The sequence below is a fragment of the Pan paniscus genome, chromosome 1, assembly GCF_029289425.2.
Source record: "Pan paniscus chromosome 1, NHGRI_mPanPan1-v2.0_pri, whole genome shotgun sequence".
NCBI classification, from domain to species: Eukaryota; Metazoa; Chordata; class Mammalia; order Primates; family Hominidae; genus Pan; species Pan paniscus.
In genome coordinates this window covers 201,281,474-201,309,231 of record NC_073249.2, presented here as the reverse complement: position 1 = coordinate 201,309,231, position 27,758 = coordinate 201,281,474, and the positions used below count along the sequence as shown (strand labels likewise).

The 27,758-nt window shown below is 53.8% G+C and overlaps 1 protein-coding gene across 7 annotated transcripts in view; it reads left to right on the top strand.

Moving 5' to 3' along the window:
- LDLRAP1 (low density lipoprotein receptor adaptor protein 1) overlaps positions 1–27,758 on the top strand; it is a 73,424-nt gene that overhangs the window by 27,411 nt on the left and 18,255 nt on the right. For 3 of the 7 annotated variants that reach the window (XM_055103806.2, XM_055103813.2, XM_034958625.3), the window contains 5 exons: positions 5,117–5,189; positions 5,543–5,626; positions 6,130–6,260; positions 7,642–7,676; positions 9,323–11,365. In XM_055103806.2, coding sequence (XP_054959781.1) covers positions 5,117–5,189; positions 5,543–5,626; positions 6,130–6,260; positions 7,642–7,676; positions 9,323–9,467 — 468 coding nt within the window. In that variant the 3' untranslated portion in view covers positions 9,468–11,365. The other 4 variants (XM_034958639.3, XM_063593943.1, XM_063593942.1 and 1 more) reach the window with 4 other exon arrangements.

Genomic DNA, 27,758 nt, shown 5'->3' with positions numbered 1-27,758 from the left:
TAACGGGATTTGCTGGGTTGAGATTGTTTTGGATCTCCTGTCTTTAATATGGTCTAGGGATGCAGGGCCTTCTGGTGATTGGTCCTCGGAAATGGGAGATCAGGGGGGCCTAGGGTGGAAGGCAAAGGCGAGAGCCGTCAGAGAACCAGGCTTGCTGTGACTGGAGTGTGGAGGGCAATGGCTGTTTCTTGGTGCCTCCTGTGTGTTCATTCCAGCTGTGACCAGAGTGTGGAGGACAGTGACCGTCTCTCGGTGCCTCCTGTGTGTGCATTCTAGTGCTAGGCTTCCAGGTCTTCACTCGTTTAATTCTCACGGCTCTGCAAGGTGGCAACTGTTACTCTCTCCATTTTTTCTTCTTCTTTTTTTAAAGTTTTAATGAGGAAACAGACTCCCAGAGGCCAGCTATCTTGCTGTCAGGGTTAGAGTGGGGGTTTAAACCCACGTTTCTTCCCCTCCCTGCGTGACTGGGGAGTTCAGAGCTCCTTGTCTCATTTCCAGGACACCCCCTGACCACATCTTAGCTGGGATGAGTGGGAACCTTGGTGGTCACGGGGGATTTGTCCTGAATTTGGGGGCAAGAAGTGGAGTGGGTCAACCTTTGGCATTGCAGCTTTTGTTTCTGAGACCCCCAGGATCTGAGCATTCTCCCTATAAGGTGCTTCCTGACATCCATTGATGTAGCATTGACACCTGTTAACCTCTGTTGACAGCTCAGAGCCCCAGTCCCCATGCCCTATAGCCCTTGGAACCTAGGAGACAAGATCCCCTTCCCTCCCCTGTCATCAAAGGACATGTCAGGTACATCACAGTCTTTGTGGTCCCCAGGCTTCCTGCTGCCCATCAGGACACACTTTAGATATTGTGTAAGTTGTAACAAATGATCGCAAATTTAGTGGCTTAAAACACAAATGTATTCTCTTATGGAGAAGAAAAATGTATTCTGTGACAGAAGTAGATCAGGAGTCTAAACTAGGTCGGCAGGATTGTGTTTTTTTCTGGAGGTTCTGGGGGGAATCCATTTCCTTACCTTTTCTACCTCCCAGAGACTGATCACCTGCATTTCCAGGTTTGTGGGCCTGTCCTCATCTTCCGAGCCAGCAACGTAGCATCTTCTGGTCTCCTGATTTCATCGTCACATTGCTGCTTTTAGCTCTGACTCTCCTACCCCACTCAGCACTCCTTCTGATGACATTTGGACACTCTGAGTAATCTGGGATAATCTCCATCGCCACATCCTTAACTCACATCTGTAAAGCCCGTTTGCTGTGTAAGGCAGCATTCACGGGTCTCAGGGATTAGGATGTGGACATCTTGGGGGCGGACACATGATTCAGCCCACCACAGGTGTCATGGAAGAGGCACCATAGGAGGAGACAGTCTAGCGGTCTGATCCTGGCTGATTTGCTGTGTTACCTTGGAGAAGATTCTGCCTTTCTCTGGGCTGCTTGCCTATCAGCAGAATGAGAAGGTTGCCTCAGTGACCTCCAGGGTTGTTCTGAAAGGCCCCAGGTTCTTTTGAACACCTTGTTTCTTTCCTGCAGACTCAGTGTCGCTGGCTACTGCCTCGTGAGGTCCCAGGGCTCCAAGTTGCTGTGGCATCTCCTGTGAGTTCCCACAGATGTGACTCGTGGCTTTGTCTTTTAGGAGGCCACACAGACTTAAAAATACAGCTCCTTATGTCCCCATTGTTCATCTCTTCCTCCCCGCTGACCAGGGCAGGCCCTGGGCAGGGACAGCTGGCCCTGGGTGGGAGGGGCCTTCGACGGTGCAGAGGCTTCCTCTGGGATGAGGGGTCTGGGAGTAAGAGAGAGGTGCAGGCCCAGCTTTTACAAGGGAGACCTGGCCTGTGGTCAGAGAACTTCACACAGACTTGAGTGAAATCAGCCTACCCTCAGGCCATGAGGTCAGTTACGAGGAAAACAGAGCCAGGCCGCTGCTCAGCCACTGACTGCAGAGCCCTGACCAGGCAGCAGGAAGGGCCCCTGCCAGACACCCAAACTCTTCATCTTTCTTAATGTGTTCTTCTCGGGTTGGGTTGATGGCTGGAGTGGTTTATCCCTCTCCCTACCCTTTGCTACCTGGCCTCCCTGCTTCAGGGGCCCTGCGGAGCCCTCTCCAAGACAGTGCAGCCCAGCATGGTGTAAATACATCACCTGCTACCTCAAGGTCTTAGCCCAACCCAGGCTGACAGTGTGTTGGTGGCCTAGACATGTTGGAAATCCTAGATTCTTGGGCTAAGTGGAAGTGTTCTTGGGGGAGGCAGGAGATGGAATAGCTGCGTCAGCCTCCGCACCTGCTGGCAGCTCCACCACAGAGGTTTGGCACCGTCTGTCCTGGCCTGAGCCATGGAGAAAACATCCAAGGCGGTAGAGAACAGCCCAGCATCAGTACCTGGAACCCAGGGGGGCTTAGTTCTGGGGTGGTAGTAAATCTCACTAACTTCCCTGAAGTTAGAGTCAGTGAGACTTCCCTGAGACAGACACCTTGAATGGGGCTTTGAAGGCTGAGGAGCCAGGAGGAGTTTGCCAGGCCGAGAGAAGGGGGTGGGGTGGTGGGTGGGGAGTGCACACCAGCATGGGATTAACACACGTGCAAACGCAGAGGGGCGAAGTGAAATGGTTCCCCTGGGGTGGGTGGTGAGGCAGCTTCCGTTTGCAGCAGGCCTTGAATCAGGATGTTGAGGGCCTTGAATCAGGATGTTGAGGGCCTTGAATCGGGATGTTGACAAAACGTCACTCATTGTGGCTGGGGGCTTCCACATCCCTACTCTTCCTGGCTGGGCTGCCGGAATGAGTTCATGACCCATTGAGGTTGGGGGAGAAGGGCTCCTTTCTACATCACCCACCAGTCCGTTCAACTCTGGGGCAGCACAGCCACCCCAGGTCTCCCCTCCCTGGTGCTGCTGGGCACAGCCAGCATAGGGTTCCTCCAGGGAATCCCTTCCATCTGCCCAACCGGGAGGCCTCTGGGCTCCAAAGTGAAGGTGTCGTGCAGGTGCTGGGCCTGGGCTGATGGTAAGCAAAGTGCTACCCCCATTTCCACCCAGGCAGCACGGGGCCAGGCTGCTCCCTCCCCCATGACCACTGGCATCTTGGAGTGATCCTTGTGCAAGGTTTATGCTTCTGGGGCAGCAGGGCTGCTGGGGGGCATGTGGCTGTCTTGGTTCGAGTTTCTGGCCCCTTTTGAGCCATGAGCAGCCTGGTTCCTGGGAACAAGGAATGTGAAAAACTGGGCAAGGTAGCATCCAGTCAGGATAATAAGGCAGACCCGAAGGCCAGAGGCAGTCAGGAGGGGTGGGCATCCCGCCTGGGCAGGCCTGAGCAGTCCCTCCACCTAATGCTCGTCCTCGGATCCCTGCAGCCACCCCAGGAAGCAGGGCCCACCCCACTCCCAGTCCCTGCCCAGCCTGGGCTTGCAGCCACCTGCACACATCCACCTCTTGGGTTGTATTCAGTTTAACTTACAGCTTGGGACTTCAGGGCAAAACGGTAGGAATGTATGCAAATGAACAAGCAGATTTATGCAACTACAGTCTAAGCTTGTGTCTCCAGATTTCCAGCAGGCTTAAATAATGGCGTTTTCATATCCCTGCCACATTGGGTGTCCAGCCCTTGCTTGGGTGGATAGTGATCTGACTTGGGCTGGTAATTAGCCCATATTTTTAGTTCATGGGCAATTCTCAATGGTAACTGGGTCTATTAAACTTGATTCAGATATGACAGCTTAAATTGTAAACAGCTGCGAAGAGTTTCATACTTAATTACCATATTTAAGTTTTGCCATAAAGTGCCTGTACTTCCATCAAAAATGTAAATGTTGGAGACATTCAAATGAGGTTTTATACTTTTGTGAAGTTTAATTGGCACGGATCAGTCAGTTTGTTTAGGAATTTTAAATATTTTTTTAAAAGGAGTTTTAAAGGCAGTGGCCACAGGTCCATTTCTCAATTAAATTGAGTTGTCTGGGGGAGGACAGGGAGCGGGGCTGAGGCTGGTGAGGCCTGAACTTGTAGACTTGAAAGAGGCTGGTGCTTTCTTCTCTCAGCCAGGGCTTCAGAAGGAAGCTAGATGTTTCCGGCTATAGCTACGAACTCTGGGACTTCCACTCCCAGAAGCTGAGCTGATTAACCCTGGACTGGAATGGCTGAGAGAGGAAGGTGTTGAGATGAATATGGGCTGGGGATAGGTCCTGGGTGGAATGAGGCCTGCGCTTCAGGTGAATGTAATTCACCCAGCATTGTTGCCACCTCTGGGAGGCTTTGGCCTGCTCCCGAGGGCAGGGGTGTTCAGATTGATTCTTGCTTTTAGGGTACACAAAGCTGGGGGAAACACAGGCAGGGGAGCCAGTGACACTTTCACATGCATAGTGCCAGAGGGAGGTGGGTGGGGCTAGAGGAGTCTGGGACTGGTGACAGGAGAGAGGTGGTGACATCTGAGTTGGGTTTGGAGGGGTGAGGGGGAGTTCCCCTGGGGTGAAGGGCCGAGGTGTGGCCCTTCCTTACAGGTGGGTTATAGCACTGACCGGATTTGGTCCCCGGGCCTTCATTGACGTCTTGCTCCTATCAGGAAATTGACAAGCCTTCTACTCTCTTTGTGGGATCCAGTTATAGTCCCAACCGGATCCTAACTTTCACCTCTCTGGCTGTGGCTCATTTGGGGCAATGGCTGGGCTCTTCCAATTCTGGCTTTTCTGTTCTCCAATTCCAAGGGCTAAGTCCACAGGTAATTAGGGAGGGCTTCTTGGAGGAAGTAAGCCTCACAGTTCATTGAATTCAGGGAAGCCCAAAGGGGAGGGAAAAGACCTGGAGAAGAACAGCCTTTGCAGGCAGGGGCCCTAGAGTGAGAGTGAGAACTTTGGTGGGGCCAGAGATAGTAAAGATGGGGCCCCTACTGCCTCTGCGAGGCTGTGGCCTTATGACATCCCAGGCTGCTTTGGAGACCTGGGAAGGGCCAGGACCCTGCTCTGCCCAGCAGGCATTCCAGAGCCTGGGATGGAGCTGCAGAAGCTGCAGGGATGGAGCCAGGGGGCCTGGCCTGGAGTCCCCAGCCCTCCAGTGCAGACTTGCTCTGCCCTGGCTGACACTGCACCCCTCCCCTTCCCCACTTCCTGTTTTCAGGCACAGGCTGTTACCCTCACCGTAGCCCAGGCCTTCAAAGTCGCCTTTGAGTTTTGGCAGGTGTCCAAGGAAGGTGAGACTTTGCATCTACATTGTGGGTGTGGTGGGAGGTGGGGAGACACATAAAGGCCCTGGGGTCAGACCTGGACCGACTTCCTGCCTCATCACCCACCTGGCTTGTGACTGTGAGCAGGTCCCTTCACCGCTCAGAGTCTCGGTTTTCCCATCTGAAAAATGGGAACAGCCGTCTCCCTCCCCAAGGGTGCTTGTGAGGATTAACTGACATCCGAAAGGTTTCTTTCCTCCCGGCTGGAAACCTGAAACTGCCCCTTGAGATTGGCCACGGCTAATCACCCCTGCCCGGTGATTGCTGGAGACAGAGTGCTGGGGTCTGAGGCTCCAACATGTTGTGCCTTGGTCCTGCAGAGAAAGAGAAGAGGGACAAAGCCAGCCAAGAGGGAGGGGACGTCCTGGGGGCCCGCCAAGACTGCACCCCCCCTTTGAAGAGCTGTGAGTCCTGACGGGGAAGGGGGATTGGCCATGCGGTGTTGGGGTTGCGCTTCACCCAGGGGAGTCCCACTCCTGCCTGGGCTGGGAGAGCCTCTTGGTTTTTCACTTGTGTTTTGTTAAATAAATAATACACGTTCATTACAGATCAATTAGAAAATGTAGATAAGGGGAAGAAATAACTCATTTTAGTACATTTTCTTCTAGATATGTCCCTATGCAAATATATAAATATGTGTCTTTCTATATACTTAACATACTATCGTGTGGTCGCTTAAGAAAACTTAACTATTGTGAATACAAAAGTTTCAGTCTAAGCCATTAGTCAGGTTCTCACTCTGTAGGCAGCTGCGCATCTGCCGTGGGGAGGTGCCAGGGCTGGGCTCGGCTGGGAGGCCTGGGCAAGGCCACATCAGAGGGGAGGGTCAGGGCCAGGACAGCCCAGGGAGGGGGCCAGGAAGGAAGAGGCTGATCTCCCACTGACAGCCTGACCGGATCCCTCACAGTGGTCGCCCCTGGGAACCTGCTGGACTTAGAGGAGACAGCTAAGGCCCCGCTGTCCACGGTCAGCGCCACCACCACCAACATGGACGAGGTGCCGCGGCCACAAGCCTTGAGTGGCAGCAGTGTTGTCTGGGTGAGTGGTTGTGTGGCCAGCAGATCGGTGATCCTCAGCCTGACCTCTGGGCGAGCCTGGGGCTGCTCCAGGGACCAGGCCCTGGGACCCGTGACTTGTGGGCCTCTGGGAGGACCAGACCCAGCCCGGTAGTGCCCAGGCGCAGGATAGGGGATGAACAATGTCCCTTTTGAACCTGAGGCTGCGTCCCCAACAGGCTTGGCTCCCAGCACAGCTGTCTCCTCACAATGCTTGGCCTCTTGGCCTGAGCGTCCACGGCTCTGCCCACCAGAAGACCAGCCAAAGGCGCCCTTGTTCTTGGTGTGGCAGAGCTCGCTCCTAACACCCCTCCCCCTCAGCCGCCTGAATGAGGACCCAGAGACTTGGGCAGTCACCAGCTTGGTCCCTGACTCCCTCAGGGACTCAGGGCAAGCCCCCTGACCTCTCTGTCTCAGCTTTTTCATCTCAGTAAGGGTGATGACCTCTGCCAACAGAATCTCCCCGAGGAACCTGAAATTTAATTTTAATTTTTCACTTGGAAATAATTTCAGACTGTGTTACAAAATTAGTACAAAGAATGCCTGTTCGCCCGTCATCCAGATTCCCCAATTGTTAACATCTTGCATGACCACATTACACTGGTCAGAATCAGGAAACAAACACGATACTGTGCTGTTATATAATCTATAGAACTTACACATTTCTCCAGGTGCCCCTTCAGTGTCCTGTTTCTGGCCCAGGATCCATTGCAGAATCACATGTTAACTTGTCGTCTCTTTAATTTTTAAAAATCTGGGTACTGGGGGCTCCCCTGGTGTCCCTCGAGCCTGTTCTCTGCTGTTTGGGAACCACCCTTGCCACTTGCCCATCCTCACCAGAAGGCCATGGAGGGACCTCACCTGTCGCTTTTCTACTGAGGCTGTGGGACTCCTGGCATCAGTTATCCCTCATGAACTTGGAATTTTGGCTTGGCTTTTGGAAGTAAATGAAGGCAAGAAAACTCCCTTCCCCACCGTCTTCCTTTTGGAATTTGAAAGCCATAGAAGTCATCAGGTCCAATGCCCTCCTCTTATTGAAGGAAAAGCTGAGTTTCAACGTGGAGCAGTGACTTGCCCAAGGTCTCACTGGCAGGTAGCATGGACCAGGGCACTGAACCCACCTGGGTCTCCAGACACCCTGGGACGTGGCCTTTCTCCTCTCCCACGTCTCCAGCTTTGGGTCCTTGGGCTGAGATGCTGGCGATGCACCCAGGCAGGAGGCCTGCCTGAGGCCGTGCCTCCAGGCGCCCACCCTGAGCTTGTGTCCTGAGTCCCTGTAGCTTACCCAGGGCTGGGACAAGCCCCAGCTGTGAGCATGGGCTCCCCCAAACATAGTTCTTATCTCCTGCTTTGTTTTCCCCAAGGAGCTGGATGATGGCCTGGATGAAGCGTTTTCGAGGTAATGCTAGCTTCCTGTGCTGGGCAGGGGGCCTGGTGTGCGTGGGCTGGCCCTGCTGCCCTTTCCCCTGGGGACCTTTCCCCTGATTAAGAACACAAGCCACTCGGACCCCCTCCAGAGCAACAGTCCCATCCCTCCACTCAAATGCTTCCAGGGGCAGGGAGCTCACTGGGGAGGAAACCCCTTCCAGCGTTGTCCAGAGCTGTTAGAAAGTTCTTACTGTTGAGTCAAAAACTATTCCCGGTGGCTGCTCTGCCGCAGTCTGAGCTGAGCGAAACACACTGCAGCTCAAGTTGATTTCCTCCGACTTGAGGAGGCGTGGCCTTCAAAAATGGGCTTTTTTTTTTTTTTTTTTTTACAGGCTTTGCTCCCTCCACAGGTCTGTGTTTATGAACAGGGGAAGGGAGAAAGTGTTTAATGAAGCTCGTGAAGCGTTCCATAGCAGGGAAGGTCAGGCACAGCGAGGAGGTGTTTTGGTATAGCCTTTGGTGGCATTTCCCCGTTTTCCCAGGGGCCATCCTTGTGGCCCCCTGCAGCTTGGGGACATGCCACTGAGAAGGCTGTGGCTGAGGAGAGGCCTGGGCAGGTCAGGGTTCCAAGCCCTGGGTCCCCGTCTGTCAGGCCTCCCTTTCTCCCTTGAGACCCTCAGCAGCCTCCTACGGCCCTCCCACATCAGGGGCTTTGTTTCGGGTTGGAGTCAGCGATTTTTGGTCCAGCGGGTGGGGACAGAGTCAGGGTCTTTGCCCTCCTGCCTCCTCCTTCCTCTTCCTTGCCTCCTTCTTGCCAGGGACTGGTGGAAACCCCTTGGTCCAGCCTGGGGCGAGGGCGACAGCGACACCTTCCCTGCCTCACTGGCTGACGACACCCGCCCTCTGAGGAAAATCTTTTGTTTGCTTTTTCCACATTATTTTGAGCATCATGTGCCCTTTATTAACAATTTTGAAAATCAGCAAAGCATTAAACAGAAAGTAACACCATCCCGTAATCCCACAGCCCAGAGTTTTGGGCTTAATTCATACTAATCCTATACATATACATTATTTTGCATTGATCAGCTCATCGTATTTGCATTTTGGGATCCTGATTTTTCACTTAACAGCGATGTGTCAGAAGCATTGCTCCAGGCTGTTAAAAGCTCCTCGTAAACACCTCTTCCATTGACTGCCTAACATTCTCTTAAGGGAAGCGGCTATAATTTACTTGACTCTCCCCTATTCTTTTGGACATGTAGGTTGTCTCCCTTTGTAAATTTATTTTTCGAACAGCATGGTGTTGACACAGTTATAGCCAAAGAATCTTCCGTGTTCCCTCCCACAGCTTGTTCCCCACCCCACCCCCACCCCCGCTGCTCCCTTTACCAGCCCCTTCTCCTCTTTCCTGGGCATGTCCCGACTGAGCTGGGGCACAGAGTGGGTGCTCTGGCCTCTCCCGGGGGTGGGTGCACCGCTGGCTGCCCCTGACTTTTCTGAGCTGTTTGACTCTCAAGGGGAGGTGCTTTGATCTGAGGTTCCTCCACCTCCCCTGAACCTGGGGCTTCCTTCTTGGGCCATGTGCCCTGCTGTTCCCCACTGGTGCCCCCTCGCGTCTGACCCTGGGGCACGCCAGCCCTCACCCAGGCTCTCGGCTCACACAGCTCTGCCTTCCAGGCTTGCCCAGTCTCGGACAAACCCTCAGGTCCTAGACACTGGCCTGACAGCCCAGGACATGCATTACGCCCAGTGCCTCTCGCCTGTCGACTGGGACAAGCCTGACAGCAGCGGCACAGAGCAGGATGACCTCTTCAGCTTCTGAGGGCCCGGGGCCAGCCGGACACAAGCAGCCCTGACACGTGACGGACCAAAGCCACCTGCTGCGGGGGAGCCAGTTCCGGGGCCCGCCTGCCACCTCTCCCAGCCCTCAGCACTGTCAGCCTGAAGATCAGAGCTGCAGCCAGTCAGGCAGGGGAGAGACTTTTCTTTTAAGCCCTGCTCTTTCTCTGAGAACCAAAAGATGCCTTGAATATTTATTCAGTGACTTCTGGCTTATGCTCAGAAGCCAGTCTGCGTCAGGCACGTCTCCTGCTGCGTGACATGTGCAGTGCTGTAATCGGCTCCCGCTTGCTCTCCTGGAGCAAGCTCTGCCCTGGCTGTGGGTATCAGGACTGTGACCAAAGCATTTCTAGTCCCTTCTCTCTTTCTAAGGACCCAGATTTCCCTGGGGGCATCCTGCTTCCTGAAAGCTGTTGGATTTCAGTGATTTTTCCCCCCACCCCCCAGCACAGGAGAGCACCCACAGCCGCAGAAGGGGAATGTGTCCTCCTGCTCTGCTTCCTCAGGGCCCAGCAGGCGGGGGTTTGAGCCCTGGACCCCAGGCTCTTAGAGACTAAGGGGCAGCTCCTGACCAAAGACGATACAGCTTGGCACTTTAAAGCATTAACAGCAGGTGTGACCCTGAGGGCTCCTCCATGGTGCTGCATTGAGTCCAGCTTTCCTTCTGCCCTTCCTCCAGGAGAAGGGGCCCAAGGTCCCCGTGGATGGTCTCCACCTGTGCTTGGAACCAGTGTAACTGGCTGCTCCCTGCTCCCAGGGACTGACACGGGGATCATCTCTGTGACCGCCCTCCGTCGGGCCCCTCCCTGCCTTCTCCCCTCCACGCAAGGCTGTGCTCTTCCTCTGGTTTCTGTGTGTCCGTTTGAGTGTCTGTGCCCCGCCTCCCCATACTTCCTGGGATGATGTGTGAAACCTGACACCTAGATTTATTTGGAAATATTCTATGACCACTTTACAGATGAGGAAACTGAGGCCTCAAGCGTGGAGGGGTAGAGTGAAGAGTAGAACCCAGGTCTGATGCCAAAGCTGCTTTCTTCTCTGCCTCCTCCTCACGCAACTCACACCTCCTTTTCTTCTAGCTTTGTTGTCCTCCCAGGAACCAAAAAACCCCAGCTATTTTCTGACCAAAATGTGTTTCATAACAAACCATCTGGTGCCTTTCCACACAGAACTGGCAGGAGCCTCGTGTCCTGCTAGCTGTCTCTCTTGTTGATTTCCGTGAAAATGCAAGTGTTTGAAGTCTGCTCATTCCGAGGGTGAAACAAAATCCAACCCTGTCAGAATCACGCTGTTCTCTTTGCTGACACTGTGACCCTGGGTCGGGACAGACCAGCAGCAATCTGTCTTTAGAATCTCTTTCCTTCCTCCCCTTTTGCCCCCGTGGGGCTCCCGGCATCCTGAAAGCCAGCAAAGTCTCCAGCATCTTTTCCATCCTGAGGTGCCTCCCAGTGGCCTGGCTTGTCGGAGCAAGTTTCATCAGCCCTAGGGAAAACACGGCCCTCCTGGGAACCTCCTTACCTGGAGTAACCGGATACCTTAGACGGAGGTGCCTGAGGGTGGGGTGGGATTTGCAGGGTCATTATCAGAACATGAGGATAACTTCCTTGCCCCGGCTCTGTAGCCACCTCCTTGGCACCGGCCTCTGTATTTGTCATAAGGCGGCGTGGGCGAGGCCTGACACAGGCCAGCCTTGGCACGAGGGGGCCCAGGGGTTCTGAGAAGCGCTGCCCTGTGAGAGCCACGCTGGCGTTCGTCTCCATCTCTGGCTGACGGGCTGTCCGTGTGCCTCCTGTGTGTCTGTAGACAAGTCTTGCTGTGCTTTATTTGTGAAACTTTAATGAGGAAAAAACACATAATAAATGTTCTCGTTTTGAAACGCAAGCAACGCTCATCAGGTGGAGTAGACTGGCGGCAGCGTCCGGCGGCTCCTGCCCTTTGGGGATGGCAGCAGCAGTGACCACAGGCTGGGTGGGGCCGCGCGCCCAGGGGCAGTACTGAGTGGGGGTGATGGTCTTAGGTTCCTGGGGTTGAAGGCCCAGTGGGGCCCCCTTTTCACCCAGCAGCTGGGTGTGTGTGTGATGAGGTCACCTCTGGATGACTCACGGAGGCTACACCAGGGATCTGGTGCATCGGCTGAAGCGTCTGAGAGCCCGGGCGGGGGACTGTGGCCAGGCTGTAAGTCCCCTGCAATGTGCATGAGGTTGTGTACGTGTCCACGTGGGCGTTTTCCACAGAGAGGATGTCCATTATTTCCATCACTTTTTGGATCCGCAACACTTTATCATTCCACAGACCTGCTCCGGGCTGAACGTGGACTGGGCCTGGGTCTCAGTACTGGGGACAGGGGTCCAGGCGTGGCCCAGATGAACTCAGGATGTGTGGTTTGGGTGTGTTGGGGGATGGTGGGAAGTATTTCAGTGTCTTGAGAGACTCAGGATCTAGCCCTAGCTCTGCCACTTGGAGGCTGTGACACTTGATCATCACCTCTTGAGCCTTGATTTTCCCGTGTGAAAATGGTGCAATGACCTCCCCGCTTTTTACCACCCTGGGTTTTGTGTGACTCAGCGGTGACCATCATCACATTGTTGGTAGAACACTTGTGCATTCAGGTTATCTCAGAACCAAAGGCAGCTGGAACTCAATATGTTTAAAAATGGTAAAGTAAAATCGTTAGCAACCAGTGTTAACTGAGCTCTCACTATGTGCCGAGGGTTGTGCTGAGCTCTGCACCATATTGGAACGGTTGTGCTGAGCGCAGATGGCAGATGGCATTAGCTCCCGTTACTGCTGAGGACACTGGGCTGGGAGAGGAAGGCAGCTGTGCTTCAAGTGCTGGGCGGGGCCACAGCTGAGCCGCCAACCTGTGTGGCCCTTACCCCGCCATGTCCTGGCTTCCCAGGAGCCCAGTCTGGCCATATGCTGCCCGAGATCACCTGTTGACCTGTGCGGTGACCCTCACAGAAAGGCCACTCTCTTCAGGTTCTTTCAGCCACTCTCCGGAGATTCCCCAGGCCTCTGCCCCTCAGCTGTGGCTTGTGGGGGTCCACTTGGACATGTATCTCTTTATCCCTTTGAAACGGTGGTATTTTAAGCGTCCAGAACCCAGAGGCAGAGCCCTCATATCAGCATCAGGCTGACTCCCTGTGAATTCTCAGTGGTTCATGGATGACTAAGAAATCCTCCCCTTTCTTCTTTCCCTCATAATCTGAAAAGACACCCAACAAGTTCATCTTTCGGTTTAAATGTGGCCAATGTCTTTAGTCTCCGGATGTCTCGGATTATGAATCCTGAGCGCCAGCCGTCTGCTCTTTCATGCATAAGGGATGAAGCCAGGGAGAACAAAGTCGCCTTTCAGATTTGACGTGACCTTCAGCTTCACTGGGTGGATGTTGGGGTCTGCTCTCCCAGGAAGACATCCCATCCCATGTACATCTGGGGACTTTTCAACAAGCCTGGCTAGGGAATAGGGGCAGATTCGCATCTGGGGGGCCGGCTTGGGGCCTGGTCTTCCTCCGGCCATTCCCAGGTACTCATCAGAGGAGGTGCCCGTTTGTATATTAAGAAGTAACCCGGTCGGGCGCGGTGGCTCACACCTGTAATCCCAGCACTTTGGGAGGCCGAGGCGGGCGGATCATGAGGTCAGGAGATCGAGACCATGCTGGCTAACACGGTGAAACCCCGTCTCTACTAAAAATACAAAAAATTAGCCGGGCGTGGTGGCGGGCGCCTGTAGTCCCAGCTACTTGGGAGGCTAAGGCAGAATGGCGTGAACCCAGGAGGTGGAGCTTGCAGTGAGCCGAGATCGCGCCACTACACTCCAGCCTGGGCAACAGAATGAGACTCCTTCTCAAAATAAAAATAAAGTAACACTTGGGCCTGTTAGGTCTTTTGCACCTAACACTGGTGATACTAGTCCTTGCAACCTCACATGCTACCAGGTAGGTGGTCCTAGTCCCGTTTTCCTGATGAGGCAGCTGAGGGTGAAGGAGGATCAACAAGTTGACCAAAGTCTCACATCCACTCAGGGATCTGGGATTTGAACCCTGCTCTCTGACCCCAGCGCTCCGGATTTCCACTGCACAGTGCCTCTCCGTGCAGATCAAGGCAAACCCCAACCGACCTGGCGTGCCCTGCTCTGCCTCGCCAGCAGCCCCAGCTACCACGGAAGACACTGGAAGCTGCTGGCCAGTGGGTGTCTCCACAGGCAGAGGCTGACTTCCTAGCTAGACACCAGAGCAGATCCCACCTCTTCCCCAGTGGCTGCCCTTTGGGGCCACTTCTCTGGACATGCCCAGTTTAGAACTCCACAGGGGTATGTCTCATTGCATTGAGACCCTGCTTTGTCCCCAGTGGCACTGCTCAGCCTGCCAGTGGGGCCCACAGTGAGCGTTGGTGCCCCTCAGAGAAGGAAGGCTTCCTCTGGGAGGTGAATGCCAGCCTTGGAAGGGCAGGAAGGAGGGTGCACATCTTGAACACCAGCAGCATCCACACGTACCAGCTAGTTTAAGCTGCTGCACAGCGCCTGTGCTTGCAGGTATTGTTAGCCCATTTTAGAGATGATGATACCAAGGCCTGTGGAGGTTACGTGATCAGCCAGCCTCACACAGCTATTAGGAGGCAGGCCTGGGACTCAGAGCCAGTGTGTTCCCCACTGTGCTGGGTGGCCCTGCCTCTGCAGGTCACTTGGGACATTGGCAAATCAGGATGACCTTGCTTGCTTAGGAACTTCTGAACCCAGCCCAGAGTAACCTTAGCCAAGTGTCCAGCACAGAGGTACTGGATCAGATGGTGCATTTGTGGCCAGGACAGATGTGGGCTGTGTCATGAATCCTTGTTGCCAGACAGCAATTCTGACTGCACCTGCTGAGCCCCAGCACGGCCTGTCTCAGGGTGACTGAGGCACAGCTGCCCTTGACCCCCTCGCAGTCCAGGGGTTATAGTTCATGGTGCCCTGGAAAGTCACCGGGCATGAGCTGGGCTTGCACTAGGCCAGCGGGACATTGGAAGTCAGAGCTGAGGTATGGCAGCTGGGGAAGCCAGGGCAGGCTCCTGGAAGAGGGGCATATTCCTGCTGGGCATCAAAGGAAGGGTAGAATGGTTGGCAACTGCATGTGCTAGCCTGGGAGCTCCCTGAGGACATGCCTGTCTGATTTGCCCCACGGCCTCAGTGCCCAGCCTAGCACCTGGCACAGAGTGGCCATCAGTGAGTCAGTTCATCAGGAGGGGAGAACAGCCTGGCTCCCATGAGAGCTGTGAGAAAGGGCAGCCCTGGCTCAGCAGGCAGTGCTGGAGTCCCTGCAGCCTGGGAGTCCACTTTGCCTGCTGTCAGACCCTTCCTGTGACAGCTCCCCAGTGTGCACTGGGTGCACTGGGCTTAGGCACTCTGGGTCTCCATCACACACAGCCGATGGCATGGCATGCCCAGCCTGGTTTGGTAAAACGTTGTGTGGTCCACCTTCTGCCCCAACCAAGATCTTGGTTTTCATGCTGTCTTCAAAGTGAGATTCTAGAATGTTAGTGCTGGGAGAGCCCCTGATGGTTCCCCAGCCCACGCACTGAGCTTATAATGGGGAGTTGAGACCTGCAGAGGGCACAGGACTTGCCCGGGACTCACAGGCAGTTAAGAGAGCTGGGATCTGAGCTGTATTTTCCACCGACTCCATGCCCAGTCCTCCATCCACCTGGAGTAAAGGAGAGAGAAGTCCCTCCCACTCTTGCTAGAAGGGGGCCATGTGCTTGCGGGGAACTGGATGTGATGTTGGTAAGAAGAGGCTGGAGAAAGGACCTTGGTGGATTCTTGAGCATGTAATGAGCACCAGCTCATCATCCGTCTCTCCACTGTCCCCCTCAAGGACGCTGAAGTCTCATCTGCAGCTCAGGCTGCTGGCCAGACACCTAGAAGAGGGGGCATGGAGCTGCAGTTCCGAGTGCAGCCTCTGGGGCCACAGCAGTCAGGACTGGCTTTCAATCCCAGACGGCCGATTTTTAGCCGCAGAAACAACTTAGTAGCCTGTATCTCAGTCTCCTCACCTGTTAAATAGGATAAAGGTGCAGTCCAAACAGGGGCTGCTTTGCGGGGCGGGGGGAGGTCAGATGGGGGTGGGGAAGACCAGTTTCTCCCCAGGGGTAAGGCCCACCCAGGGTAGCCAAGGTGGGGAGGAGACAAGTTGTGTCCTACCAGCTCCCCTGATGCACCCAGGTGCACACTCAGGCCCCGCCACGTTGAGACCACCACATTATGCCCTCAGGAAAAACTCAACAAACTCTACTGTCTAGTGAGGAAAGCGTTGCAGTCTAGCTGTTTCCAGTAGGAAGGGATTTAGTGAAGAGCACCAGATCACAAAAGCCCTGGCAGGGCGAGGGTGCAGGTGGTCCCTGCAGGGGCTCAGGGATCTGGCGGCTGCTGCTCCTGTAGGTCCCAGTGGCTGCATCCCGGGGCTTAGCTGGCCGGAAGCTGCTGGCAAGGGAAGTTGGGAAGAGGTGGTTTGCAGGCATCAGCCCTTGCGGCTCAGGAGGGCACAAGGAAGGGAAGGGAAATGGTGCTGAGATGCAGCAGACCCCCTGGCACCCCACCACCCCGACACTGTTGGGGGGCAGGGAGGGTAAAAGGAGCTGAGGGAGGTTAGCCCAGAGAAAACCTGGCTGCCACACCTATGTCGGGAGCTATGCCGAGGCTTTGCACACATTATGTAATCCTTAGGACAGCCACGTGAGGCCACGAACTGACCTGATCGAGATGTGAAAAGCTAGGACAGCACCCCAGGGCTATTTCACACAGGCGGGGCCTGCTCCTGCCTCTCTCCCTGAGCCAGGCTCATTCATCCAATGCCCAGCGATTGAGTGCCCACCACATGCCAGGATGCATGCCAGGCGTCTGGAACATGGCAGCAAACAAAACAGCAGAAATCCCCATCCTCATGGAGCTGACGCTCCCCCAAATATGTATAAATATTTGTAAATACATAAAAATAGGTGTGGTGTAAGCACTCCAAAGGAAAAAGGGCAGGGGAGGGGATGGGGAGTGGCCTGGCCGGCAGCGCTGCTGCACCTGGGGTGGTCGGAGTTGGACAGAGTGCTGGAGGAGGTAGGGGGGCCCCAGAGAAAGGGCACCTGAGAGGGCAAAGAGCAAGCGCAAAGCCCCAGGATGGCAGTTTGGAATGTGCCAAGGGCAGGAGGAAGTCTGAGGCTGGAGAGGAGGGAGGAAGGAGGTGGACTGGGAAATGCGCTCAGAGCAGGTGCAGGCCTGGACCACAGGGCGGTGGCAAGGCTCAGACCTGCTGTGCAGGGCTCAGTGTGGGGTCTCGAGGACACAAAGGCTGCACAGCCAGGGGCAATGCAGAGACTGAGGCTCTAGGATACTTAGGCTGTCATCCAGGGTCAAGCCCAAGAGAGAGCAACCTCGGGTCTTGCAAGCGGGCAGATGGAAGGTTGAAAAGGCAACCCCATGTCCTCCTGCTCTGTTGTCCGAGCAGGGGGCTTCCAGATTTGTTGAAGAAAAGGATGTGTGCATGGCCAGCTGCCTGGGTTTGGTGGTGGTCCCAAATCTGTGTGTCGGGAGCCCTGTGGGTGTCTGTGGGCCTCTGGCAGTAGCCTGAGTCAGAGATTGGTGTATCCCCATGTGATGTGGAGGGCTGGTGTCTCTTGGTCCCTGCCAGCCGAGCAAGAGGCTGATGCAGCGAGTGTTCTGGGCATGCTATATCATTTCTCTGGGTATGCATGAGTGAGCCTGTGTTGGCTCCGTGGGCCTGTATGTGCCAGGAGCGTGTAGACCTGAAGGTCTGTACATGAGTCAAGGGTGAGACGCCTGTGTGTTTCCTTGTGCATCCGTGAGTTCCTGCTTGTCCGTAGTGGGCAGCAGTGAGGGGTGTCTTTGACTTTGGCCTGTCATTGTCTGTTTCATGCTCACTTGACATTCCACAGCTCAGCTCTAGTTCTTGGAACGAATGGAAACAGACAGCACCCAGGACCCAGTAGGACTGGCCTATGCTTCTTGGGTACTTGGGTTCAGGGTCTCCTCCCCAGGGGTCTCTGACAGCTGAGGTAGGGACGACTCACCATCCCGGTCCCCAAATGCAGTGCTTTAAACTCAGAGACCCTTTCTTCGGGCCGCAAGGCTGGACCAGGGCTCTCACTACCCGGGTGGGAAGACTGTAAGATGTTTGGGCCTTGCCAGCCCCAAGGAAGAGTCAGATCTCTAAACCTGGGGGCCTCCTGGGAAAGCCAGGACTCCAGCACTGTGGAAAGAGCATGGAGGTAGAAGTCAGAAGGACCTGGGTTCAAATCCCACTTTTGCCCAAGCATAGGGGCTCATGCCTGTAATCCAAGCACTTTGGAAGTCTGAGGCAGGTGAATCACTAGAGTCCGGAAATTTGAGACCAGCACGAGCAACCTGGAGAAACCTTGTCTCTACTAAAAAACAAACAAACAAACAAACAAAAAAAAACCCAGCTGTGCATGGTGGCATGCATCTGTAGTCCCAGCTACTCAGGAGACTGAGGTGGGAAGATCACTTGAGCCTGGAAAGTCAAGGCTGTAGTGAGCTGTGATTGTACCACTGTACTCCAGCCTCGGCCACAGAATGAGACCCTGTCTTACAAAAACAAACAAACAAACAAACAAACAAACAAAAATCTCACTTTGTCATTTCCTAGTTCAAAAACCTTAGTCAAATGGCTACTCCATTTCCTTATCTGTAGAGGCGGGACCGGCGTCTTGGGCCTACTGTGGAGATTAAATGAGCACTGAGTATGTGCCCAGCCCTGGGCTAAGAGCTTTACACGAACGACCCCATGGGCTTCTCACAATAACTCTCTGGAATGGGTACAGGCCCCATTTTGCAGAAGAGGAAACTGAGGCCCAGAGAGGTGGCATGACTTGCCCATGGTCACTCAGCTGGGAACTAGTAGAGCCAGGATTTGAACCAGGCAGTCTGACTTCAAAAGCAGCAGCATGAGGCTGGGTGTGGTGGCTCACGCCTGTAATCCCAGCACTTTGGGAGGCCAAGGTGAGCGGATCAGTTGAGGTCAGGAGTTTGAGACCAGCCTGGCCAACATGGTGAAACCCCATCTCTATTTAAAAAAAAAAAAAAAAAAAATTAGCCGGGCATGGTGGCATGTGCCTGTAATCCCAGCTACTCCGGAGGCCAAAGCAGGAAGATCACTTGAATTCGGGAGGCAGAGGTTGCAGTGAGCCAAGATCGTGCCACTGCACTCCAGCCTGGGCAACAGAGTGAGACTCCTCAAAAAACACAAAAGTAGGCCAGATGTGGTGGCTCACGCCTGTAATTCCAGCACTTTGGGAGGTGAAAGCAGGTAGATCGCTTGAGGTCGGGAGTTCAAGACCAGCCTAACCAACATGGAGAAACCCCATCTCTACCAAAAATACAAAATAAGCCAGGTGTGGTGGCACATGCCTGTAATCACAGCTACTGGGGAGGCTGAGGCAGGAGAATCACTTGAAACCAGAAGGCGGAGGTTGCAGTGAGCTAAGACCGTGCCACTGTGCTCTAGCCTGGTCAACAAGAGTGAAACTCCATCTCAAAAAAACAAAAAACAAAATAAAACAAAATAAAAACAAAAGTAGCAGTATGAGACAGTGAAAGGAAAGCAAAGCGCCTGGCTTTGGGTGCCCGGCCAGTGGTGGCTGTTACTACTGAGGCTCAGAGAGATGAAGCAACTTGCCACGGGCCACACAGCCAGGAAGGAATGGGGCCAAGATTCAAGGCCAATCCTAACCCAACACACCATCCACTTTATCTTTCACAGAGGCTCTCTCCCACCCCGTCCGGCCTGCCCTTCAGTGGAAACTGAGATGGGGCCCAGATTTGGGGTGGGACTTGGCTAAGGTCACACAGAAGGAGGCTGCCCCTCCTGATGTGGAGGTGGCAGCATGGTGCCATCAGGCAGAGGCACTAGGAGTGGCCTGAGACACAGACCCAAGGAGGAGCCAGTGGTGTGGTTCAGGCCTGCACCTGCTGTCTCTAAGAGCAGAGGAGCTTCTGCCCGGTGCAGGGAGCCTGGGGCGGCTCTCTATGGCAATGTTCCTGTGAGCGTGGCAGTCGGTCCTAGCCCCACTTAGTCACCCTAGGCAGCAGAGACCCTGTGCCATCCCCGCATCCACCTCCTGAGAAAGATAGGGAGGAAGCATGTCCTGAACGCTGCTTTATTGCAATAAATTTGTGGAATCAGCTCATTACATTTAATTAGAATTATTTAATTAGAATCTTAATAAAAGAGTAGAGCAGGAAGGAGGCTGATGAACGGAGCTGAGGAGAGCCTTGCTGAGCGTGAGGAGCAGACCCAGCTGGGAGGTGGAGTTGGGGAGGGGCTGCCAGGATGCAAGCCTGGATGGCTAGGCAGAGGGGACGTGCCAGGACCACCAGGACCTGGGCTGGGCTTTCCCTGACCTGTTCCTTACCAGGTGGCCCTGTGGGCAGGTCCTGGGCTGGTTTCCTGCCCTCAAGGAACTCGAGGTTCATGCAGGGAACAGACGAGGAGCCAGACAGTTGCCACGCCCAGTGCAGGAGGCAGAGTCACATGCCAGCCAGAGATGAGCGTCGAGCCTGGTGTGCGGTTAGGAAGGCTTTCTACAGCAGGGAGGCCTGCGGTGAGACCTCACTGTGTTGAAGTTAGACGAGGAGGGGAAGGGCTCAAAGCAGGTGTGAGGGAAGGCGGAGCATTTGAGGCACCTGGCGGGGACAAGACAGGGTGCATAGCAGAGGCCTGGCGCCGGGTGGCTGGCTCAGGTCCCAGCATCACCGTGAGTTGGCTCTGGCAAGTGACCTGGGCAGGTTATGCCACCCTCGGCGCCTCATCTTCCCCATCTGTAAATGGGGGTGATAGTGGGGCTCTTGTGTGGATGAGAGGAGCTGCAGAGAGCACTTGGAACAGTGCCTGGCCCGCGTCAGTGCGTGTGCACCAGCTATTGGGACTGTTGTTAGGATTGTCGCAGTGGAGGTCTCCAGCAGGTCATCAGTTACACAGGTCGGGAGCTCAGGGGGCATCTGGGCTGGGGACGTAGCTCTGTCATCAGTGAAGCGGCAGGTGTGGGCGAGCCCCCCACCTCCATTTGCTCTTTCCTCATTCCCTGAAAAAGACAGTTTTGTTCAGAGATCTCACCCCAACAGGGCTCTGGCTTTTCAGGGAACACTGGGAGAGTTATTTCTTCTCTCTCTGTCTCTCTCTCCTCAGCACACAAAGAAGCGGGTGACCGTTGACTAAAGACAAAAATCAAGCTTTTAAAGCGTTAAAATTAGTTTTATACAGAAGTCTTGCTGATGACTATAGACAGAGGCCTATGGCCCGCAAGCAGCCCTCCAGAGAGGGTTTGTCAGACAACTCCGGCACAGCATTTGAGCCCACTGCTGATATGCAGCTGGTGGAGGTTCGGTAGTGCAAAATCACATTGAAATTTGGGTGCAGGAGTCCATCTGGTGATAGATTACAGAGGCATCATCACTAACCCCGTTAGACATCATTACCTTATGTGTAGGAAAAGGCAAGGACTAGGATCGTCTGTCTTTCTTTTTTTTTTTTTCTTAAGACAAGGTCTCACTCTGTCGCCCAGGCTGGAGTGCAGTGCAGTGGTGTGATCATGGCTCACTGCAGCCTCAACCTCCCCGGCCCAAGCGATCCTTCCACCTCAGCCTGTTGAATAGCTGGGACTGCAGGCACACATGCCACTGCACCTGGCTAATTTATATATTTTTTGTAGAGATGAGGTTTCACCATGTTGCCCAGGCTGGTCTCAGACTCCTGAGACTCAATCAATCCATCCACCTTGGCCTCCCAAAGTGCTGGGATTACAGGTGTGAGCCACTGTGCCTGGTGTGGGGCCATTTATCTTTTAAAGAATATAGTGACTCAGGCGAGAGACATGAGGGTTTTATCTTTAAAGCATCTTTCTGGAGAGCTGTACGTTGTCACAGAATCAGGGGCTTGTGAAATTATGCTGGCATGCAGAAATGAGAAACATGGCTTCTTAAATTTGTTACTTTGTCTTACGTGACCCATGCTACCCCTTCAGAGGACCAGATCTGGGATGAAGCTAACAGTATGCAGTATGCCACCTCTCCATGTGTTGTTTAAAGCCTTGACTTGTAGCGCATGTCGATTTCCTAGTATAAATATGGCCACCATGGCCAATGTCAGGCTACCAACATGACATCACTTAACCTGGAGTTAAGATGCACACAGTCATCTTAACGAAGCCAGTGCTTCGTGTCTCCCTCTCTATTTTTAACATCTGGCTTCTCCAGCACAGGGGCTGAGAGAACAGGGGCTCGACGGGCAATACCTCCTTCTTCATCCACCCAGACCATGCTCCTGTCTGTGGGTTGAGCCTGTCAGCTGCCAAGGTCCTCCGCGTGGCAGGTGTCTGAACGCTGGCTCTGTGAGAACATGTGTGTGCTCTTTGGAGGTCCTGTGGGGGCCTCAGCCTCCACAGTCACCTGATGTGGTTATCTGGCTCCTAGATAACCTCTTCCAATGCCCCCCAATCCCCTGCTCTTGCCTGCAGCAGTCCGCCCCATGGTTCCTGTTGCTGGGGCCCCTTGTGTGGTGGGTGTCTTCTTGGTTGGGTCCCAAAAGATGGTACAAGTTCAGTTCTTTTTTCTGTGTTCTCTGCTGGTCTCAGCAAATGGCAGGCATGTGGACTGCCTTATTGCCAGCGCCTTCCACCCTGCCATTTCTCTCCACTACTCTCTTCCCCTGCTCAGACAGGCCCAGGGACAGAACAAGTTGGCCACACCAGCAAAGGTCCCCAGGAGGGAGATGCCAGTCTTGCCTCTCAGCAGGGACCTTCCTACCTCCATAATAACATGTGATTTTCTTGGTGCCTCTCCCACTGGGCTTGGTTGAGAGGGGTCTTGGGTGGTGGGGAAGAGGAGAGAAAATCCACAGCTTCCATATGAAGCTGAAGCTTCATATCCCTGAAAAATCCCTTCCCCCACATAAATCTAGAAGTAGAGGGATGGGAGGGCCAGTCTTGCCTTCTCAGCAAGCCCTAGAGGGAGCATCTGGCCCTATTTGTTGGGGCCTGTCTTCAGGATTTGGGGTGTTCTGCAATTCTTTACCCTGGCTCTGGACCCCAGCTGTCAATTCTGGGGCAAATGGAAAAGTTCCTGCTGCTATCCTGTTCCACCTATAACCCCAGCCTCATGTTACAGTCCTGACAAGTGCTACAAAGGGCAGGGCAGAGAATGTTCTGATCTCATCTGGGGGTGCTCTGAGGAAGTGACTTTTGTAGGTCAGACCAGCTCAAAAGAATGGCATGTCCCAAGGTCCCAAAGCAAGAAGCAGTGTGGCACATGGGGAGATGGGAAGACTGGTGGGTGTGGGGTGTTGAGACTGAGGGCAGAGCGGTGAGAGTTGAGGCTGGCGGTGGCGACAGTGGCAACAGCAACATTTATAGATCATTTCTGTTTATGCATTTCTTATTTAATAATCACAAAAGAGGAAGTAGCTCTGATTATCTCTCTTTTGTAGATGGAGGTTCGCATCTTGCTCAGAGAGGTGGGGTGATTCACCTGAGAGCACGCAGCAGGTGTGTGGGGAAGCTGGGTTTTTTTTATTTGGTTGTTTGTTTGTTTTGAGACGGAGTCTCATTCTGTCGCCCAGGCTGGAGTGCAGTGGCACGACCTCGGCTCACTGCAAGCTCCACCTCCCGGGTTCACGTCATTCTCCTGCCTCAGCCTCCTGAGTAGCTGGGACTACAGGTGCCTGCTACCACGCCCGGCTAACTTTTTGTATTTTTAGTAGAGACAGGGTTTCACCGTGTTAGCCAGGATGGTCTCGATCTCCTGACCTTGTGACCCACCCGCCTCGGCCTCCCAAAGTGCTGGGATTACAGGCATGAGCCACTGCGCCCGGCGGAAGCTGGGGTTTTAACCTGGGTCCAGAGCTGGAGCTGGCCTCTGGGCCTATTTGACTCTCCTGTGCTCCGACATCCCAGCAGACCCAAGGAAGGGGCAGTCTGTCCTGCCCCTACCCACCCCTTCTCCCTTTCTACTGCCTACTCCTGGGAGCCTGTATGAGGGGCTGAGGTGGGCATGAACAGGTCAGCCTCTGAGACAAAGGAGGCCTGATTGGCAAGAGAAGTAAGGCCTTTGCTGTCAGCAGGCCTGGGTTTTAGTCCCCACACTGCCCCTCACTGGGCTGTGTGACCCTCGGTCAGATTCTTCCTTTTTCTCTGATTGTCAGTTTCTTCATTTGTCAAATACCCACCCTCCTTGAGAGTGTCGTTTTATTCCCATTTTACAGATGGCCCAGAGAAGGGAAGCAAGACAGTGGCACCCAGGAGCCCAGCACCAAGCCCAGGGCTGTTTCTCCTACACCTGGCCATCATCTTTCCAGGGGTCTGGGCAGTGCCAGTCCAAGGGGACTAATTGTAGGCAATGTGGATGGTTTTTGTAGAGGCCCAGACTTCTAAAGACAGGCGGCCCAGGGGCTCTCATGATAGGAGAATTGGAATGGCCAATCCAAAGAAGAGAAAGCGCGACCAAGAACTGGTATTCAGATTGGGTGGCCCAGGGGCTCTCATGATAGGCTGGCTGGAGAGAGTTGCAGACTGAGCCCCTCCCTGTCCCTGCACTCATCTCTGGGCCTGCCTGAGAGCTGATTGTGCTGCGGCCGCATCTGATCTGGGCAGACTGGTCCCTGCAGACACCAGCGTCCATCAGGGCCACAGCATTTCCCAGGGCCACATACCTAGATCTCTGCTTCCCACGTGCTTGTGCATGTGTGTGTGTGTGCATGCACATGTGTGTGTGCCTACAGGTGTGTGCGTATGTGTGCATGTGTGTGTGTGTACATGCGTGTGTGTGCGTGTGCGCGCGCGTGTGTGTGTGTATGTGTTTTGGGTCAGGGAGGGGGCTGAGTTAGGAGGTCTGGAGCACAGCACTGCAGCAGGGGTGGGGGCTCTGTTGAGGTGTGTCTTTGCCCTCACTGGGCTTCTCCTGCCTCACTCCCACTCTGGGCACAGCTCACACTCCAGGCCTGAGCAGATGGGGGCCCTGACCAGGGATGCCTGAGCCCTGATGGTCCTCAATCCACTCTCAGATGCAGATTCACATCTCTGAGCCCCAGCCTGAGCTGAACCCTGACTCTAGTTCTAAGCTGAGACCCAAAGCTGACCCTAGAGTGAGCTTGACCCCAGCTCCATGCTTAGCCATGATCATAGTCCCAGACTGAGCCCTAATCCTGGTTCCAGGATGGATCCTCAATCTGGTTCCAGGCTGAGCCCTGAACTTGCTCTAAAACTGAGCCCTCGTCTTTTAGACAATTCTTTGAACCCTGTTCCAGGCTGGGCCCTTACTATACTCTAAACTCTAATCCTGGCCCCTAACTAAACCTTGACTCCGATCAGAAATTCTGTCATGATTCACTTCTATTTTGTTTATTTTATTTTATTTTATTTTTGAGACAGAGTCTCACTCTGTCGCCCAGCCTGGAGTGTAGTGGTGTGATCTTGGCTTGCTGCAGCTCCAGCCTCCTGGGCTCAAGCTATCCTCCTGCCTCATCCTTCCAAGTAGCTGGGACCACAGGCATGTGCCACCATGCCCTGCTAATTTTATTTTTTATTTTGTAGAGACAGGGTCTTACCATGTTGCCCAGGGCTGGTTCTGAACTCCTGGCCTCAAGTGATCTTTCTGCCTCAGCCTCCCAAAGTGTTGGTATTACAGGTGTGAGCCACTGCATCCGGCCATGACTCACTTTTAATTTCAGTCCTGACCTCCGTCCTTAGCTGATCTGTGCCTGTGACCACAGTCTAACCCCTAATTTCCGAACAACAAACCAACCATTAACCTCAAACCTAGCCCAAATGGGAGCACAAGATCCCTTCCAATGGCAGGACTTGTGCTGGAGCCAGAAGGAAAGTTAGTGTTTCACCGAGCAGAGCTGTGGAAACTGTGCACATAGGCGTGGAGTGGGAATGTGGAGAATGGAAATGGCCAACCCGAGAAGAGAAAGAGTTACCGAGAACTGCTATCCACGGTGGGAGTGGGCGTGGCGGGAGGACTCTGGGTGCAGTCACAGCTGGGGTTCAAATCTAGGGTCCACCGCATATCAGTAACCTTATTTTGGATGGGTCAGGTGTGTGTGGGGAAAAGAAAGAGAGATCAGATTGTTACTGTATCTGTGTAGAAAGAAGTAGACATAAGAGACTCCATTTTGTTCTGTACTAAGAAAAATTCTTCTGCCTTGAGATGCTGTTAATCTGTAACCCTACCCCCAACCCTGTGCTCCCTGAAACAAGTGCTGTGTCAACTCAGGGTTAAATGGATTAAGGGCTGTGCAGGATGTGCTTTGTTAAACAAATGCTTGAAGGCAGCACGCTCCTTAAGAGTCATCACCACTCCCTAATCTCAAGTACCCAGGGACACAAACACTGCAGAAGGCTGCAGGGACCTCTGCCTAGGAAAGCCAGGTATTGTCCAAGGTTTCTCCCCATGTGATAGTCTGAAATATGGCCTCGTGGGAAGGGAAAGACCTGACCGTCCCCCAGCCCGACACCTGTAAAGGGTCTGTGCTGAGGAGGATTAGTAAAAGAGGAAGGAATGCCTCTTTGCAGTAGAGACAAGAGGAAGGCATCTGTCTCCTGCTCGTCCCTGGGCAATGGAATGTCTCCTGTAAAACCCGATTGTATATTCCATCTCCTGAGATAAGGGAAAACTGCCTTAGGGCTGGAGTTGGGACATGCGGGCGGCAATACTGCTCTTGAAGGCATTGAGATGTTTATGTGTATGCATATCTAAAGCACAGCACTTAATTCTTAACCTTGTTTATGATGCAGAGACCTTTGTTCACCTGTTTACCTGCTGACCCTCTCTCCACTATTATCCTATGATCCTGCCACATCCCCCTCTCTGAGAAACACCCAATAATGATCAATAAATACTAAGGGAACCCAGAGGCCGGCGTGGATCCTCCATATGCTGAACGCCGGTCCCCTGGGCCCCCTTTTTTCTTTCTCTATACTTTGTCTCTGTGTCTCTTTCTTTTCCAAGTCTCTCATTCCACCTAACGAGAAACACCCACAGGTGTGGAGGGGCAACCCACCCCTTCAAAGTGGCCTCACAGAGGTTCTGTTTTTCCGTCTTAAAGTGGGTCCGCCCTGCTTTTCTCTTGGGTCATGGAGCGCCTTGAGAGTGCCATTTCCATCTTGTCTTTAGGTCCTATGTGCTCTCCCCGCTGCCTGGACCACTCCTCTTTCCATGTCCACTTCTGCATCTGCAAGATGTAGTGTTCCTTCCTCTAAGAAGTCTTCCTGGGCCGGGCATGGTGGCTCACGCCTGTAATCACAACACTTTGGGAGGCCGAGGCGGGGGGATCACCTGAGGTCGGGAGTTCGAGACCAGCCTGACCAACGTGACAAAACCCCGTCTCTACTAAAAATACCAAAATTAGCCAGGCGTGGTGGCACACACCTGTAGTTTCAGCTACTCAGGAGGCTGAGGCAGGAGAATTGCTTGAACCTGGGAGGTGGAGGTTGCAGTGGGCCGAGATCACACCACTGCACTTCAGCCCAGGCAACACAGCAACACTCCATCTCGAAAGAAAGAAATATATCAAGGGCTGGGGGTGAGCAACACTAAGGAGTATGCTTGTTGAGTGTGATGGTTGACTTTATGCATCAACTTGACTGGGGTAAGGGATGCCCAGATAAAGCCATTATCATTATGGGTGTGTGAGACGTTTCTAGAAGAGATTCACATTTGAATCCATAGGCTAAGTAAAGAAGATCCACTCACACCAATGTGGGTAGGCACCATCCAGTCTCTCATAGAATGAAAGAATGGAGTAATAATATAGAATATAGAATAAAATGCTGGAGGAGGGGTAAATTCTCTCTCTCTCTCCTTGAGCTGGGACCTCCATCTTCTCCCGCCCTCCAGCACTGAAGCTCTTGGTTTTTGGGTCTTCAGGTTTGGGCTGAATTACACCAAGGCTTTCCTGGCTGTTCAGTTTGCAAATGGCAGGTCATGGAACTTCTTGGCCTCCATAATTGTGTGGGCCAACTCCCATAATAAATACCCTCTTACGGGCCGGGTGTGGCGGCTCACGCCTATAATCCCGGCACCTTGGGAGGCCGAGGCGAGCGGATCACAAGGTCAAGAGATCGAGGCCATCCTGGCCAACATGGTGAAACCCCGTCTCTACTAAAAATACAAAAAAATTAGCTGGGCATGGTGGCACGCGCCTGTAGTCCCAGCTACTTGGGAGGCTGAGGCAGGAGAATCACTTGAACCCAGGAGGTGGAGGTTGCAGTGAGCCAA